The sequence below is a fragment of the Aotus nancymaae genome, unplaced genomic scaffold, assembly GCF_030222135.1.
Source record: "Aotus nancymaae isolate 86718 unplaced genomic scaffold, 86718_ANA_hifiasm-v0.15.2.pri h1tg000010l, whole genome shotgun sequence".
Lineage (NCBI taxonomy): Eukaryota > Metazoa > Chordata > Mammalia > Primates > Aotidae > Aotus > Aotus nancymaae.
This window is the reverse complement of record NW_026988421.1, coordinates 4801856-4819832: the sequence shown is the minus strand read 5'-3', so window position 1 is coordinate 4819832 and position 17977 is coordinate 4801856. Positions and strand designations below refer to the sequence as shown.

Genomic DNA, 17977 nt, shown 5'->3' with positions numbered 1-17977 from the left:
TATTAATAAGATATTAATAGAGATTCTGATAAAGATCTGTGAATAGCAGAAGGGAAGCTGAGCGCTGGAAAAATGAAACTATAATTTCTGAGCTATGGTTCCACTGATATTTGTTTAATCAGTAATTAGAACCACCAGGCAATTTAGAGCTCCCATTCCTAAGGGCAGGCTGCAGGGAGCGGGTGTGATGTCCACCCGGCGAGGCACTGCTGGTCTGTGTGCTCCGAGGGAGGGTCCAGGCTATGCACTGCCTCCAGAGGAGCGCCTCGAGCCATGGTCGGCATTAATAATGTCTTTCATCTGTGAGTGGATCCATAATAGCTTCCACAGCGTGCTCCAGTTCCTAGGACTCTACAAGAAATCTAGAAAGCTTGTTCTCTTGGGTTGGGACAATGTGGATGAAACCATTTTTCCTCACATGCTCAAAGATGGCAGATGGGGCCAACAGACTGCAACATGACCTCTGACATCAGCAGAGCTGACAACTGCTGGTATGACTTTTACAACTTCTGATCTTCTGGGGCGTGAGCAAGCACATTGGCTTTCGAACAGTGATCTCCCAGCAACAAATGGGATTGCCTTTCTAGGGGGCTGTGCAGATTGTCTTTAGATCCTGGAATCCAAAGTGGAGCTCAATGCTTTAATGACTGATGACTCAAAGACATTATTAATGCTGACCATGGCCCGAGGGGCTCCTCTGAGGAGCACACGTCCTGGACCCTCCCTGAGAGCACACAGACCAGCAGCACCCGGACCAGCAGTGACTCACCAGGCGGACATCACACCCACTCCCTGCAGCCTACCCTTAGGAATGGGGAGTTCTAAAGTGTTCTGGAGTGAATACTAATTAAACTGACAAAAGAATATCCATTGTGGCAATGCTTACCTTGAGTAACAAGAACTGAACAGAACAGGCACAGTCAGTGAAGAAGAACTCTGTGCACCATTTGGGCTTGATGGACAGACCACAGGAAAGGAACTGTGACCAGAAAGAGCCGAACGCCTTCTCTAAGGAATCGCTCACGTTCAGTGTGTACAGCAACAGAGCTATGGCAAGGGCTTCCGCTGGCTTGCCAGCATATTGACTGATGTTTGGACAGTGAAAAAGTTTAACTTCTTAATAAAAGCAAAAAAAGATGGTGGGTGGGGAGAGGGGAAACAGGCTAGGCTTCTTTTGCAAGAGAAGAAAAAAGGAATAGCACTCTACACTCAAAGATTTTAAAAGTCCAATTCCTGGGCATGTCAAGATTGTAAAGGTAAGACCCCTACAGCAGCTGGATCCCAAAGGACGAGCCCACACGTCTGTTCCAGGTCTTGTGAGCACTGAGGTGTTTGGCCATCACCAAGACCTACAGGTAAAGAGTAGGCATAACCTGATTCCCATTAATTTGAAAATCCAAAACAGATATAATATCATTAGGTAAAGTAATTAAGATTGCTGGATCCACAGAGAAATGTTACCGAGTCATTCAAACCTGATCATCAACATTAACATGAGCGCCAATCTTCCTGCACTGACTGGACACAGATGCTTGTTCCATTTTGCAGACAAGGAGGCCAAGGTGGGCAGATCTCCCGAGACCATGAAGGAAGTGGAGAGAATCAACAGCTTGCAATGCTGCTTTCAAAACCTGGGCTCCTAACTCCAAATCCTGTGTTCCTTTCTAGAAGCTTTTCTCCTTGAATTGTTTCTCACTTCACCCAGGTGACCTCCGACCTCCTGGGAACTCACTTCCAGTTTGGTCCAGGTTGTCTGGGTTCCGTCGGCCACTCATTTGACGAGTGTTTCTCAAGTGCCTATTATGAGCCATGCTGTGTGGGAGGTGGTCAGGGAGGGTGTGAAGATCCTGCCCCTCACTGTAAGGATGTCATGGTCGGTGGAGGAGGAAAGGAACGGAACGTCCAATGATGGAAATGAGAATATAGTAGCAGGTGGCTTGGAACAGTGAACGATGCAGGGTTTTGGCTGTGCCTCACCCTGTGTAGCAGAGGAATGACCTCCCCGTCTAGGACCCACCACATATACCCACCACATATACTCCCACACACTCAGGTGGAAGTCACCCTTTTATCAGCCACATTGCCTCAGAGGCCTCTTTTGAGTATGCAGGTCTCATTCATGAGAACTACTAACAAATTTCCTTCTGAACTTGCAACATTTATTTTTTTGTTAACCCAAGCATAGGCTTTGACATTTATCCCCATTAAATCTCATCTTGTTAGTTTTGGCCTATTGATCCAAACTGCTGAAATCTCCATAATCCAGATTTTGCTGTGCCGAACACAGCTATCCACCCCCAGCTCTGTATTGCCAGGAAATGTGCTCAGAGCACCTTTTATGTCTTCATCGGGATAGCCGATGAAACTGTGGGCCAGGACAAGGCCATGCACACAGCCCTAAGGCCACCAGCAGCAACCTCAGTGCCCCTATTCAACGTGGGTTGGGTCAACAGGAACAATGGCTTAGTATCTTCTGGATGGTAATTCAGCCAAGTAAACCATCTAATGCCATCTCCACACTGGCTACATTTCTCCATTCTGCACCATGATTTTCTCAGAGACAATCTAAAATAAATGCATTTCCAAATGTTTATGCCCATTTTTGGCCATATTAAAATGCCCTTTCTGTTATTGTTCTAGAGTGATACTAATTAAAGTTTCCCCATAAGAGATGTCTGGAACCGTTCCAGACAAAATAAGTCAATGCTGAAGTTACTCTATCCCAGAGATACCCCCCTAACATAAATTCAGTGGGCCATGGACCTCCCATGGCAACTGCCTTCAATCAGTGATGGGAACAGGACTTGAAATGAAGGCGTTCTGGGATTGAGAGACGTAGGGAGCGTGATCTACCGCCATCACGCTTCATTATCCTAAGCTGGAAGAACTGATGTCTAAGCTGGCTAGCCTGTACACTAAAACATTTTCATCAAAGATATAGTTTCACAGAGTACCTGTGTAAGGGATGGCCTGAGCGTCCATGGGGATCCAGTAGAGTTATGAAAGTTATAAACCTGCTTTCTGCAGGTCCATAGGCAGGCAGCAATATCGTGAAAAAAATGCTTCTCAGGGGAAGCTTTGCGTTTCTTTAAACATTCAATTATGGCTATACAAATACAGATTTTAAGTGAACAGCATCCAATCTTTTCATAAATTAGAGATGTTAGAAGGCAAATAAAAGAGATTCCCTGAAAAACTATTTAATAAAAATTCAGCCCTGTGCCATGAAGAATCAGTTCACCACAGAAGCATTCTGAGTAGGGTTAATTAGATGATTCTCAGCATTAGCTATAGATTTAAGGGACTAGGACTGCTCTAACTTAGGTTGTGGTTTCTAAGCAGGTTTTTCAATTACAGCAAGTTTCTGGATATTTAACGACCAAATGTTCAACAAGTAGATCTTATTTGCTCTTTAAAAGTCACTAGAGGCCTTTCAGAGGCCTTTCAAAATAACCTTTATCATTTCCTTTTCAGGAACAATAAATATGTTAGCATTCTTCTTTCAACCATCACCAAATTTTTATGATTTTTTTTCCTTCAAAGAAAAAGGTTTATTCCTTATTTTAAAAGTAATATTTTATTTTTGTAAAACATTAAGACAATAAAGTAAATAGCTTCTATAATCTTCCTACTCAGAGATACATGTCATGTGTATAATTTTAAAATAAACATTGAATATTATGTAAGCTATTTTCATTAAAAAAATAAACACGAGCAGGAAACAGCTATTTTCTAACATGCTAGTTACACTGATTATACCGTGAATTTTTAAAATAATAAAAGTCTCATCATTTTTAATTGTTGAATAGTATCGTGTTTCATAGCTGATTATTGAATCCATCTCCTATTAACATATTTTTAGGTAAGACACCCTTGAGCACAGGGCTGACTCTGGGCTTCCAGGCGCTGGAGCGGTGTACTGACCAGCTTGCCTTCTGATTGGTCAGGGGTTCATCCTGATTGGTCATGCCCTCTATTGTACTGGTTGTTAAACATGCAAATGGCCTCTGCTTATATTTTTATCTCTGGGTTCTTATAGCTTCATTTGTGAAGACTCTCTGACTTGAATCTACTGGGCCAATGGCTATGCAAATTAAAAATTCTATTATATACTAAATGATTGATTGCCTTTTGTGTCTAATAGCATCACAAGCTAGTAGTACAAAAGCATTTCACTCTACTTGATTTTTTTTTCTTTGTATTCATTGCATCAAAGGTATAGCTCATTTGGAATAGGCATGTAACCTTTTGCAAAAAAATTGTTACACTGAAGCATTTTGGGTAATCCATCATTAAAATAGTAATATTGGCATCCTCTTGTGAAAATGTTACTCTTAATATAATGGAATTTCTAAAATTGGTACAATACAATTAAAGTTATAGACTATCACAGGAACGTATGAAACATTCTCCATGTATTTTTGAAAATGCAGTCTGATAGTGAGATTGGGAAGAGAGAAATAAATTAAAAAGAGATAGCTTTATGTGTTCAACTTTTATAATTTCGAGATTATCTCATGAAAGACTCTGAATTGAAAGGGAGAAAATTAAGTCACCTTTAAAATGATATTTATACAAATTAGCCACTGTCTACCAGTCATCATATATTATAGTATCTGCAGTAGTGGAAGGTAAATCATTTTCAGAGGGAACCATGGACAAGGCTTTTAAGTCACTTTACAAACTCAGAGAACCAGATGGGCTCTGAGAAATTATTTCTCTATGGAAATGTATGTCCATTATGAAGCTCAATGAAATAGGATATAAAATTGCATATAGATTATGATATCAACTAAGAAGAGAAAAGAAGCAAAGGTTTATTTACAAGGAAAAAAACCCCATCTATATAATTCACCAGAATCTTAACAGGATTGTGTTTGGTGGCAACAGCACTTTTTTTTCTTGGTTTTAGGGTTCTTTGTTCCTTTTACCGCCTATAATGTTCAGTTTTCTTCACTGGGTATGCATATTATTTTCATAGGAAAAACAAGGTTTTTATGAGGTCGATTTTTGCTTCTCTACCTGCAGTCATAATGCTCCATAAGACGTTCAAGATTAGCCTCCCCTCATGCTGTGCACCACGTTTCTTCCAACAGTCTAACAATGGGAGCAGGTGCGATAAAGAACACTCCTAAAGCCATCTGCCCACCACAACAACTCCATCGAGAAAATGCATCGCCACCAGAAGCCTCATATTCTTTTGATCTTTCAGGGAACACCTAGTTTCTTACACTGAGATGTTTTCAAAACCATATATAAAAAACAATATACAAAAATGTGGTGCCCCTCGATATTCTTATGTGAAGAAACAGAGTATGAAAATGTGTACTTTGCTAAGAGAGACAGATCAAAAGCAACACATGGTTTTCTCTCTGGATCCCTGATTATATAATACATGTGCCTGAACCTCTATTTTAAGATCAAGTCACAAGAAAAGCTAAAAACACTTCATTTCTTGTTTCCAAAGCTTCTGATCCATTTAATGGTAAGCAATAATCATGTAAAAAAAAGTACAAAGAGGCAGGTTGCCGATCCCAGGAAGCAGGTAGTGTGATTTTATATACATTTTAATATATTGTGACATTAGAGATCAAACATTCGGACTGGCCGTTGATTGTGTCTTTCGTCTGACTTGCTAATCAAAGCACTGACACAAGTAAATGATTTGACTCGTGTACAGGAAGATGTTGAGTCAGGTTCTGGGACTCCAGGTCCCTTACAGAACTCAGCCCAGTGAGGCTCTCTCACCTCTACTCTTGTTTCAGAAAAAAATCAGCATCCTGCTGATGGGTGAGGAACAGAAACCAGTACTTTTGGAAGACAGAGACTGCTATTTTGACCAAGCAGGACTTGGAACATTGACTTCTATCTTTAAATAGAGATTGCTTATTAGAAGAACTAATAAGCTCTTCTTTTATGATACTAATGAAATAGAATATTAAGGAGTCCTTTAGATCGGAGGAATCTGTGGGGATAGCCAGGGTGTAAAGAATAAGAAAATTAGTTGTTTTTAACTTATGCTTAGAGGCAGACAAAATTTTTTGCTAGTAAGGCATACAAAATACATACTAGTATCCAAGTGGCCCAGAAAAAACCATAATGCCATTTTCTGGAAATTTATATAATTTTTCCATAAAAGGACCAATTTTTTAAAATAAGATGAAAGAAATACTCCAAACCACTGGAGATAAGCTTTGAAAGATAAACTCTTGGTATTTCTCGGGGAGATAGTTTTTATCAGTTTGAAGCTGTTTCCCCTAATATAATCCAGGAGTTGTCAAAAGTCAACTAATTATAAAACTCTGTTATTTGAACAGTATAGGGATGCTTAAATTAAATCCTTAAACAATTGGGCTCTGAAAAGATAAAACCTCAGAACTATGAAAAATAGTGCTGAGTTATAAAGCTCCTTTATAGAGTGATAAAATTCTTTATTTTTCCATCAGATAATTTTTTAAAGTCAATTCTAGCCTCAAATCCAAATTTGGATTACAAATCCAGGCATTTCGTTCTGTTTTTCTAAACGCCAACATAAATCACATAGCACTTTCCTGTCCATGGTGTCTTCACTTTCTCCTATCATGCAATAAACAAGAATTAACTTACTCATTTCTTTCCAGATTTATGATCAGTTCTTTGCTTTCCAGTTGTATTCGAATATTCAGCACTTCTGGATGTTTCTGAAAGATAAACAAGAAAAATCAGCTGAAAAATGTTTGGCTTTGACTTGCAAATATCTGAATAAGCTCCACAGGCATAGTCAATTGAGGGAATAAATGATGCGGTCAATCTAAGAAAGAGCCAAATGCCATCACAACACAGTCTATAAATTAAGTTTTCTTAGCAGCATAAAAAGAGCAGTGAAGGCCGGGCACAGGAGAATTGCTTGAGTTCAGGAGTTTGAGACCAGCCTAGGTGGGCAACATAGTGAGATCCTGTCTCTGCACAAAAATAAAAATAAGAAAATCAGAATTATCATCCAGGTGTAGTAGTTTGTGCTTGTGGTCCCAGCTACTTGGGTGGCTGAGGCGAGAGGGTCGCTTGAGCCCTAGAGCTCGAGGCTAGAGTGAGCTATGGTCACACCACAGCACTCCGGCCTGGGTGACAGAGTGAGACCCTGTCTCAAAAAAAGAAAACAAACCTCTAATTCCAGCACTTTGGAAGGCCGAGGGGGGCGGATCAGCTGAGGTCAGGAGTTCGAGACCAGCCTGGTCAACATCATGAAACCCCATCTCTATTAAAAACACAAAAAATTAGTCTGGTGGTGGCACACCCTTGTAATCTCAGCTACTCAGGCGGCTGAGGCAGGAGAATTGCTTGAACCCAGGAGGTGGAGGTTACATAAGCCAAGATCGTGCCATTGCACTCCAGCCTGAGAAATAAGAGTAAAACTCTGTCTCATAAAAAAAAAAAAAAAAAAAGGAAGAAGAAGACGAGATTGGAAGGAGAGTTGGGGGTCATCCCATGGAACAGGCACCATAAACTCAAGAAGACCTCACTCTTCCTGGTCAGCACTGCAGAGTACAGGAAGTGGAGACTCAGTCTTGCTGAGACATCATCACCACCACATTGAATTCATGCTTCCTTCAGTTGTGTGGACTTTGCCTTTGCTTCATCAGTCATGTTGGCATTATGCTTACTGTATAAAAGCTATGAGAATGAGAAGTTTAGACATAGTTTTCTAATATTTCATATTTGAAAGACGGTCTTAGAACTCCAGAGCTCAAGAGACCTTTTCACAATATATATAATGTTTCAGCTCTACCATGACTTAACAAACCACACACTAGTATACTTTAAGATAACACAGATTTTGTAGGTTCCAAATAGCCAACATGAAAATAATTCATTAAAATAAAACCAAATTTAAACAAAACCCACAACAACCGAAGGTCACGTGAGTTTTGAGAAAAAGGCAAAACATGCCTTAACTACGGCCATATAACGGGTAGAATCAGAAAGGCTGAAATGCTCTCTTTGCTTTGTTTTTAGGGCAGCGCTTTGCACATCTTCTTGTGGCCTTTCTATGTCTCCCATGGTAGCCATTTGCTACCTATGGCTATTTCAGTTAACTAAAATAAAATAAAATTTAAAAGTTAGTTTGCCAGTCATATGGGACAGACTTCAAGACTCAATTACTAAATGTGGCAGGTGGCCACCACTGTGGAATAGCACAGACATAGAGCATTTTCATCCCCATGGAATATTCTATTGGACAGCTCTGAGTCGGTGATGAAGACCTACAACTGACATCATACAATGGCTGCCTGAGAAATAGATTATTTTAACTATCAGGGCATTCAAGAGATAAAGTTAGGTACCAACCCAAGGATTTTTTTTCTTATGAGCTTCAAGGAGGCTCTTTTTCAATTTTCATTGATGGATGATATTATTTTAAATAGTTACTTAAGCTTGAGAGGTAAATTGGTGAATTTCAGATACATGAAATTCTCACTTATATTTTCTGCGTTTACACAGGCCTTGTTTTTGATGGACTTACTCTAGCAAAACACTATAAAACCCATCAAATTTATATATTTTGATACTGTCTGGTGTTTATAAGAACTGTATGCATTTCTGAGTGTCTACTCAACTTTGAAAATTAATATTACTATTTGATCCTACATGCCATGAAACATGCATCATTTCTTTGTAGTGTAGAGTGTCAACGTGTTCTTAAGTCCTTTCAGATATTTGCTTTGGAGTCCATCACAGGGATTCTTGCATATTTGCCTATGCTTGCCAACACTCAGTTTCACTACAACCATGACCATTATGTTCTCTCCAGGGTCTGCAATGTGTACTCATTAATTATATGTGTGAAAAACAAGATTATTAATTATATTTACAATAAAACATTAGAACAAAACGTCACAATATTCTGTCAAAATGTGTCCAAACACCATTATGTATGTAAACTTGTGTGTGTGTAACTATATGTTTTATATGTATGTAAATATAAATAACTTAGTTACTTTAGTTACAAATTGTGTTTGCCCAAGATATCCATGCACAGATCACACACCTTAAAAGGAAATCCTGACAATTGTATATGTGAATTAAAATACAGTATTTGCAACACACATTTTCCCCCAAAGAACTGGCGTAGTTTAAGCATTAACATTTGTAGTAATTCCACATAAAGTATTAGAACTGTTATGATAGTCCAATGTCAACACCTTGCAGAAGAATATATTTTCCTTCAGGGAGATGGGAAGATCTTTATGTATATTCGTTGAGGTATGACTGGTAAAGGAGAAATCAGTAGAGAGGGAGAACAGACAGCTATTTTAATTCAAGACCATGAATTGCCTTAGGACCTCTTAAAAGCATGTATTCATTCCATCTTCTTTTGATTGGTATCCATTGAAGATAATGAAGCAGTACTGGTAAAATACAGCATTCCTTTTCTTAAAAATGATATATTGATTACCCTAATGGAACCGTGTCTTTTATTGAATGCTTAAAAAACTGCACTTGCTGAATAAATCAATTAAATGCTAACCAGTGGGCCAGAAATGCTTTGGCAGTAATCGTTCTTTTTTTTTTTTTTAATTCGGAAAGTACATCCAACAGTATATAAAACATATAAGCACAATTTGAAAAACAGTAAAATAAACACCAGGGCACCTGCTACCCAGCTGGAAAAAGCAGACTATTTCTATAATCTTAGAAGTCACCTGTATTAGTTTGGTGGGACTGTCATAACACGCACCACAGAGTGTGTGGCTTCAACAATAGAAATTTATTTTCTTACAGCTTTGGAGCTACATGTCCAAGATCAGGACATTGACAGGTTTGGTTTCTTCTGAGGCCTCTCCTTGGCTTTGAGACAGCTGCCTTCTTGCTGTGTCCACAGATGGCCTTTTACATGGCTGTGTCCTAATCTCTTCTTATAAAGACACCAGCCATATCAGATTAGGGTCCACACATATGACCTCATTTTACCTTAATTGCCTTTTTAAAGGGCCTTTCTCCAAATACAGTCACATTCTAAGGTACCAGGGTTAGGATGTCAGTATAGGAATTTGTTGCGGGGAAGGGAGAGGCAATTCATCTCACACACCCCCTCAGCTAAATTCATGATTACATTCCCCTTATTCCCAACCAGAGGTAACCATGATCCTGAATTTTCTGTTAATCACTATCTGATTTCCTCTACAGTTTTATTCCTAGTGTACATATTCTTAAGCAATATACTGTTTAGTTTTACCCAGTTTTGAACCTTATAAAAATGGCCTCATACTTCGTCCATTCTTCTATGAATGGACTGGTTGCTTTTACTTAAACTTCTATTTGTTAGATTCATACATATGGTTGTATAGAGCTGTCCATACATTTTCATTGCTATGTAGCATTCTATTGTATTCTCCTACAGGTGGACTTTGGGTTTTTCTGACCACGCTTCCTTTGGCTCTTATAACACTGTTACGCATGTTCTTGTGTACATGTCTACTACAGCGGTCCGCAACATTTTTGGCACCAGGGGCTGGACTCATGGAAGACAATTTTTCCATGGACTGGGGGTGGGGTTGGGGGATGGTTTTCGGATGATTCAAGCACATTATTATTACTTACTGTGTGCTTTGATTGTCATTACATTGTAATATATAATGAAAGAATTATACAAGTCACCATAATGTAGCATCAGTGGGAGCCCTGAGGTGATTTTTCTGCAACAAGACAGTCCCATCTGGGGGTGATGGGAGACAGTGACAGATCATCAGGCATTAGGTTCTCATAAGGAGTGGGCCACGAGGTCCCTCACATGCACAGTTCACGATAGGGTTTTTGCTCCTATGAGAATCCAATGCAAGCAGTGGGGAGCAGCTGCGGTGGGGAGCAGCTGCAAATACAGATGTAGCTTCTTAGCCTGCAGCTCACCTCCTGCTGTGGGGCCTGGTTCACAGGGGTTGGGGACCCCTGCCTTGCTGGACAGATATGAGTTTCTCTGGCTAATCTGGGATGGAAACTCTGGGTGGTGATGTTTGCCCATGTTTGACTTTACTAGGGATCTTTGAATTGTTTTCCAAATTACAAATGGGTTATAAATGATTCCCCCATTCCAGGGCCTCATGAATATCTGGCAAAAATCTTAAAAGGCAGGCAACACCAATCTGCTGACTGTGAAACTGCACCTCACCGGGCTTTCCTTTACGCCTCCCTCCTTAGCAGCGAGGAAGAGCACCTTCGCTTACCGAACATTTCATGTTCTTCTCCGGCAAAATACTTGTTCCTGTTTTTGATCATTTTCTTTCCTGCTTTCTTCCTCCCCTCTTTGTCTTATCATTATTAAACTGTAGTTATTTCTACATTCTGGAAGCTACGCTTTTGTACATTTTATGTGCGATGAACATTTTCTCCCAGTTTGGGCTTTGTCTTTTCATCCTCTTGAGTGTGTTCTCATGAACAGAATACTTTAATTTAAATAAAATCCTTCATGGTTTAAAGTCTTTGTGCCTCATTTGAGAAATCCTTTCCTACTCCAAGATCAAAAAGCAGACTGTGTTATCTTCTAAATGTTTCATAATTTTGCCATTCACATTTAAGTCCCATCCAGACTTGATTTTTGTGGCTAGTACAAACTAGGAGTTCAATTCTACTTTAAAAAAATATATATGATTAACAATTATTCCAGCATCACTTGTTAAAGGTCTGTCCCTTCCTGGCTGGGCATGGTGGCTCATGCCTGTAATCCCAGCACTTTGGGAGGTTGAGGCAGGTGGATCACCTGAGGTCAGGAGTTCGAGACCAGCCTGGGTCTTACTATGTTACCCAGGCTGGTCTTGAACTCCTATCCTCAAGCAATCATCCTGCCTCAGCCTCTCAAGTAGCTGGGACAACAGGTTCAAGCTATCACAGATGACTTGGTTTCCATTCTTGTTGCTGAAAAGTCAGCCCTCAGCCTCCTTGTACAGGTGACCCATCTCTTTTCTCCAGGTGCTTTTGTGATCTTTCTTCCTTCCCTGTTTGGCAGTGTGGCCATCGTATATCTGGGGTGAATATTCTTTTATTTGTTCACTTTGATTTGTCCTCCTTGGAGAAAGGATGCACCCTTACTCTCTTCATTGGGGTACTTTTATTTCTCATTCACCCATACACACTTGTGTGTCTCCTGTGGCATTTGGGACTCAATGGCAGGTTGGAAGCAGGTGGGGTTAAGGGGTGTGATCCAAGACTGGAGGCTGCGCAAACCAAGAGTGGCCGAAAGCCAGGGGAGAATACAGGCCGGAGGTGAGGGAGCCAGCAGGTCCGAGGATCTGGTAGGTGCTGGCCAAACTTTTCTTAAGTTTGAAAGTCCAAATGAATCAATATATTTTTATCTGCTGCACTGCCTCTTAAGCCATAAGGCATTGACATTTACTGATATCTCTACTGACCTGTATGCATGCATGCATGTGCTTGAACATGTGTTTTTGTGTGTCACTGTATTATAATATAGGACTCAGGCTGATGGCCCAGTTTATTATAGGATTTTTCATGAAATAGCTCTTGCTCTCTGTACTTACATTTCACTCCCAAGTCCATCCAGGACTCAGATCTAAGTTCTCTCATTAGGGTGTGCAGGCTGGGAGACAAACCCCGACGGATACTGCCTTTACCCCAAACCCCTCTTTCCTCCTAGGAGGGAAGCTTTATCTCTGGGCAAAACTTATCAGACACTCTACCCTCGGTTCATGTGTGCTCTCAGGAAGCACATGCCTTCCTCACAGAAAGGTGTTTTTGGCAGACTGCCACTGAGACAGCGAGCCCAGGCAAATCTGCAAAGAAGGGTGTGGATAGGACCCAACCGCCCCCTTTTAGGACTCCCAGGTGCCTGTGTTCTCTCAGAGGGTTCCCACAGTGCACCTGGCCAGGGCACCCCAGGAAACTGGCCGTACAAACAGATGTGCAAAAAGTGATTGACTGACTGACTGATTGGCTGACTAGATTGCTTTTTGTTGTTGTTGTGTAGTGCTATCCATGTTGTGCCACCTTTCTTTAATTTGTGTCTTTGGAGGCTGATCCAAACTTGACTTTAAATCATTTTGCCCATAATGAACAACACGAAATATCTGGAGTCCATAAATGTAGCTTTGCATGGTCGTAGAGGTGCTTATTATTTTTCCTGAAGGACGGAATGACACACAGCATCAGCTTCTTGGTGTTTTTATCTCTTTAGGGAATAAGAAATTCTCAACAGCTTAGAAAAATCTGCCCCGATTCTGAGGGTGAATTAATGTGGCAATGGAACGGCAGCAGGGCTGGCAGGCAAGACAGAATTATCATCCAAAAAGTAAGATTTGGGGTCAACGGCCAAATCCACTCCCATCACAACTCTGAGGTTATCCTTCCAAAGGCCATGGTCAGTTACAGCCAAAGTCATTCATCTCAACCATCAATACTGGAAGCTCAGAGGGATCTAATTTTTCAAGCAGAACAACAAAATTAAAATATTGCATTCAAGGGAACTCTAAAATAACTAGATCCCTCTCCGGCACTAAATAAATGCTTCAGGCTGCAGCCCTGGCATTCATGGGGCACAAGGGAGTCATTTATTGCTATGAATATTTAGAGGCAATCTTGATTACCACTTTAATATTAGTGTGCTAGTTCCACAGCCTGGAAGATATGTGCACTGTGGAATTTAGAGAAGACAAAATTGAATTAACGGCAATATAACACAGTCAGGAATTAAGGTACTGTAGCACCATAATGGGGTGTCCCTGGCTTGGGGCCTATGTTTTATTACATAAATAATGATAATGTTTATTCATGAGTTATTGACAATTTTTCTGATGGATAATGAACCTCAGCAAACAACCTGTTAAAATGTACAGGATGTCACGTATTATCCTTAGGTATATAATGGAGTTGGAAATTGTTTGTGTGTTAAAATGTTGGATTACTTTTAGCACAGGATTGTCTCACTGTGTTTCCGTAGCATGATAGATTCTGGGTTTTCCAGGCCGCTCCTCCCTCCCTGCAGGAAAAGGTACCTCCGCTTCACCTTCGGTCCTGGGTTTTCCAGGCCGCTCCTCCCTCCCTGCAGGAAAAGGCACCGCCGCTTCACCTCTGGTCCTCGTCACGCTCTTAGCTCAGGTTCTTTGTCCCATTGCTACTGGTATGATCGCTAATTCTCAGGTTTGCAGCAAACATTTTAGATTTTCATTTTAGATTATTTTAGCTAGAGCCAGAGCATCTTAAAGCCTTATGTATTCACTGAAATACTTCCGGTCTCCTTCCGTGCATCTGAATGCTACAGAATGACAGCCCACCAGGTGCGTGCATCTGTCTGAGGACAATGGCCAATTCTGAGGCCGACGACGTTACTCTGCTCCCTTCTCAAGTTTACTATGGGGTTGGAAGAGGGACGTGACAACACGACTTATCAGAAAGCACCCTGGAAAACACTGTGATACGGATTTCTCAAACTTAACACGGCTAAAATTCTGTTTTTATTTGACCATTTCCTTCCCTCACCCTGATCCATGACAAATGGGAGGCTGGAGAAAATCCACCCAAGCTTTCCTCCAGAATTCCTGAGCTTAGTGATGCCCTTTCTTAAAACCCTTCAACAGGGACCTGATGTGCTTAGAAAAAAACAGCCGTGAAGGCTCTGGCGTCTGCTCGCCTAGTGGCCTCACCTGCAGGCCATCACTCACTTGCTTCCAAAGCTTCTGGGTCCCCGTGCCTGCTGACTATCTGCCAAAACATCTTCTCTGGGCCCTTTGTGCAGCTTAACCTCCAGGCACTGGCCTGGGCAGCACTGCCTCACAGAAGCCCTAGCCTCCTAAGGGGGCTGTTTGTTCTCACAAACCCTGTTTCTGTCTTTTCCTGGCGAAGTTCCTCCTTTGTGATGATTTTTGTTTTTCTTTTACTTGTTTACAGTCTGTCTCCCTTGGGAAAATAGAAACTTCCCAAAGGCAAAGATTTTGTCAGTGTGCTCCACGTCACAGTCCCCACGTCTGGAGCAGGGCCACTAAGATGCCTCTGTAGGGTGAGGGGTGCAGGCAGGAGGAGCAGGGGATGCAGAAGGAACACTGACTGGGGGATGGCGAGGAGACCCAAAGCCACAAAGGTACCCTGATAAGAGTGGCTTCCAGACCCTCCTCACCTATCACACGCTGTCACAAGCAGAGGGCTGCAGTCCTTCCCTCTGACCCACGGGCTGCCTGCTGGCCTCGCCCTGGGAGGCCGATGTCCTCTGTGGGACACAAGTGGTTGTAAAAGGAGCCATGTACAAGAAGCAGGGAAACCCTGGCTTTTTGAAAATGGACTTGCATTCTGTTCTTCTGCGGAGACCAGGCAGGGCTTGCCCTGTGAGCTGAATTTCTTACATTTGTACTTGGGACTGGATACAAATGACCAATGAATGCATCTTCCAGGCTGGCTCCCAGCACCCTCAGCTCTCTGGAGAGGATTCCACGTCCTCCTGCTCAGTTTCTTTGGAACTTCGTGATGAAAAATCCAAAATAGGGCAGACAGGGAGGGGAAGCAGCAGGAGGGGGAGCAGCAGCAGGACTTTTGATAAAATCTGAATCAACACAAACTACAAGGTGAAGGTGGAGGTGGGTGTGGTGACATGACAGCCTGGGGACAGGACCATGTGGTGACGTGGTGGCCCAGGGACAGAACCACATGGTGGCATAGTGGCCCCAAGGACAGGACAGTGTGGTGACATGGTGGCCCTGGGACAGGACTATATAGTGATACAGTGACTCTAAGGATAGGATCGCATGGTGACATGGTGGCCCTGGGGACAGAACTGCATGCTGACATGGTGGCCCAGGGACAGGAAAGTGGTAACATAGTAGCCCAAGGAAAAGGATCATGTGGTAATATTTACCCCTAAGGACATGACCACATGGTGACATGATGGCCTGGGGACAAGACTTCAAGACATGGTAGCCCTGAGGATAGGACCACATGATCACATGATGGCTTGGGGAGAGGACCACATAGTGACACGGTGACCCAGGAATAAGATTATGTGGTGACATGATGGCCAGAGAAAAGGACCCTGTGGGGATACAGTGGCCCAGGGACAGGATCATGTGGTGACTTGGTAGCCCTGGGTACAGGGCCATGTGGTGACATGGTGCCCAAGGGCTAGACTGTGTGATGACATCATGTTGCTGAAGTCAGCCTCTGACCAGGCCCGAGCTGACACCAAATCCTGCCAGGCTGTGAGATCACCTCCTTGGACTGGTGCTCCCTGTGCCCTCTCCTGCCTCCAGGCATTTCTGCCAGCACCTGGCTCCCTGCTGAGGACCATCAGATGCCAAGGTGAGGAGGCAGAAGGCCAAGGCCGGGATGGGTCTTTCCTGTCAGCCACATACCTGCTGGGCTCATAAGGACTACTGGCAGCCCCAGTGCCATGTGCCCGGCACCCACATCCACGGGTGCCAGCCCCTTGCAACGTTCAGCGTCAATGCCGGCTGCACTGGGAAGCAGGGCTGATGAGGAGGTGTGCTTGTCATGGGAAGAAGGCCCAGGCTGGGTTCCAAGACCCAGTTCACTTCAGCACCCTCAGACCACCCCCAAGAGCCCAGAAGGAGACCTTGGAGCACGCTGGCCAATGTCTAGGAGCATCCTAGACATTCCTCCTCTTTCGACTACAAAGGAACAATAATTTTAACATTTCATTTAATATTTAATTTTTCATTATGGAAATGTAGCGTTTTTCCATTTAAGAGGCTTAGTAGGAGGGGCCTCAGGCTAGAAGGCTGTGGTCAGTCCGTGGCTGTAAGCCATGGACTGCAGGCCAGTCTTCTAACACTGCCGGGCCTCAGTTTTCTCACTGGGAAAATGGGATAACCACGCTATCCTGTCTATCACTGTGGTCATTGAAATAACAGGTCCCCAAAGAAGTCTATGTGCTAACCCTGGGAACCTGTGCGTAGGCTACCTTACTTGGTGAAAGGGGCTGTGAAGATGCAATCTTAAGTAAGGTTAAGGACCGGAACATCCTGGATTAGTGAGGCGGACCCAACATAATCACAGGGGTTCCTGAAAGTAGAGAATCTCTCACGACTGGGGTCAGAAAGATGCGACAAGAAGGCCGGACCCACCGTGTTCACTTTGAAGGTGTCAAGGGAGCCATGAGCCAAGGAACCTGCTGTCTCTAGAAGCTGCGAACCGCCCTCAACTGCCAGCAAGAACATCGGGACCTTGGTCCCACAACCGCATAGAACCGAATTCTGCCAGCGCGTCAATGAGCAGGAAATGGGTTCTCCCCAGATCCTCCACCAAGAAGGAAGTCCTGTGGACACTTTGATTTTAACCTGGTGAGATTTGAAGCAGAGAATCCAGCCACACCCACTGGGCTTCTGACATTGAAACTGTGACTGTGAGATAATAAATGGGTGTCGTTTTAAGCCACTGAAATGGGTGTGATTTGTTACAGCAGCACTAGACAATGGACATAATTAAGACGATTGCTATGAGAGTCAAATGGTAAAAAGGCTGTTTGGAAACCATCAGGCATGACAAAATGAAAATGCATGCTTATTCCAGAAATCCAATCACAAATCAAACCGCGACTGCACAGCAGGACAGTGACAAGATACCAATTCGCTTACTATTTATTGCTATTCTCCCAAATTGCACCCTTTTATGCTTTTTATAGTTAGATCAAAATGGGCATAATAAATGAGGTTTCAGAACATTTTCAAAAAGGAATATTATACATTTATTAACTAAGGGCCTATTTATGAGCAAGGCACTGGGTCCAGTTCTGGGTTGACAGCTGAAAGCAGTTTAGCTTTCTCACTTCTTCCACATGGGAAGAGGCTCTTACGTAATATGTGTACGACCAATCACAGAAGGGGATAGAAGGTACTAGAAGACCTGTGGGATGTGGCACAAAATATGTGAATGTACTTCATTTTGGTGTAGAATGCTTTAAGGCAATCCTTTCTAAGGTATGCTTACTGATATAACCAGGGCAATTAAAATATTATAAAAGCACAGAGCACTGTTCTTGGAACGGCCT

The 17977-nt window shown here is 42.5% G+C and overlaps 1 protein-coding gene across 1 annotated transcript in view; it reads right to left on the bottom strand.

Moving 5' to 3' along the window:
* Positions 1-17977, bottom strand: part of ADAM12 (ADAM metallopeptidase domain 12) — a 402598-nt gene that overhangs the window by 259444 nt on the left and 125177 nt on the right. Inside the window, exon 5 of the mRNA XM_012464187.2 lies at positions 6607-6680. Within this exon, the coding sequence (XP_012319610.2) occupies positions 6607-6680 (74 nt within the window). The remainder of the gene's footprint in view (positions 1-6606; positions 6681-17977) is intronic.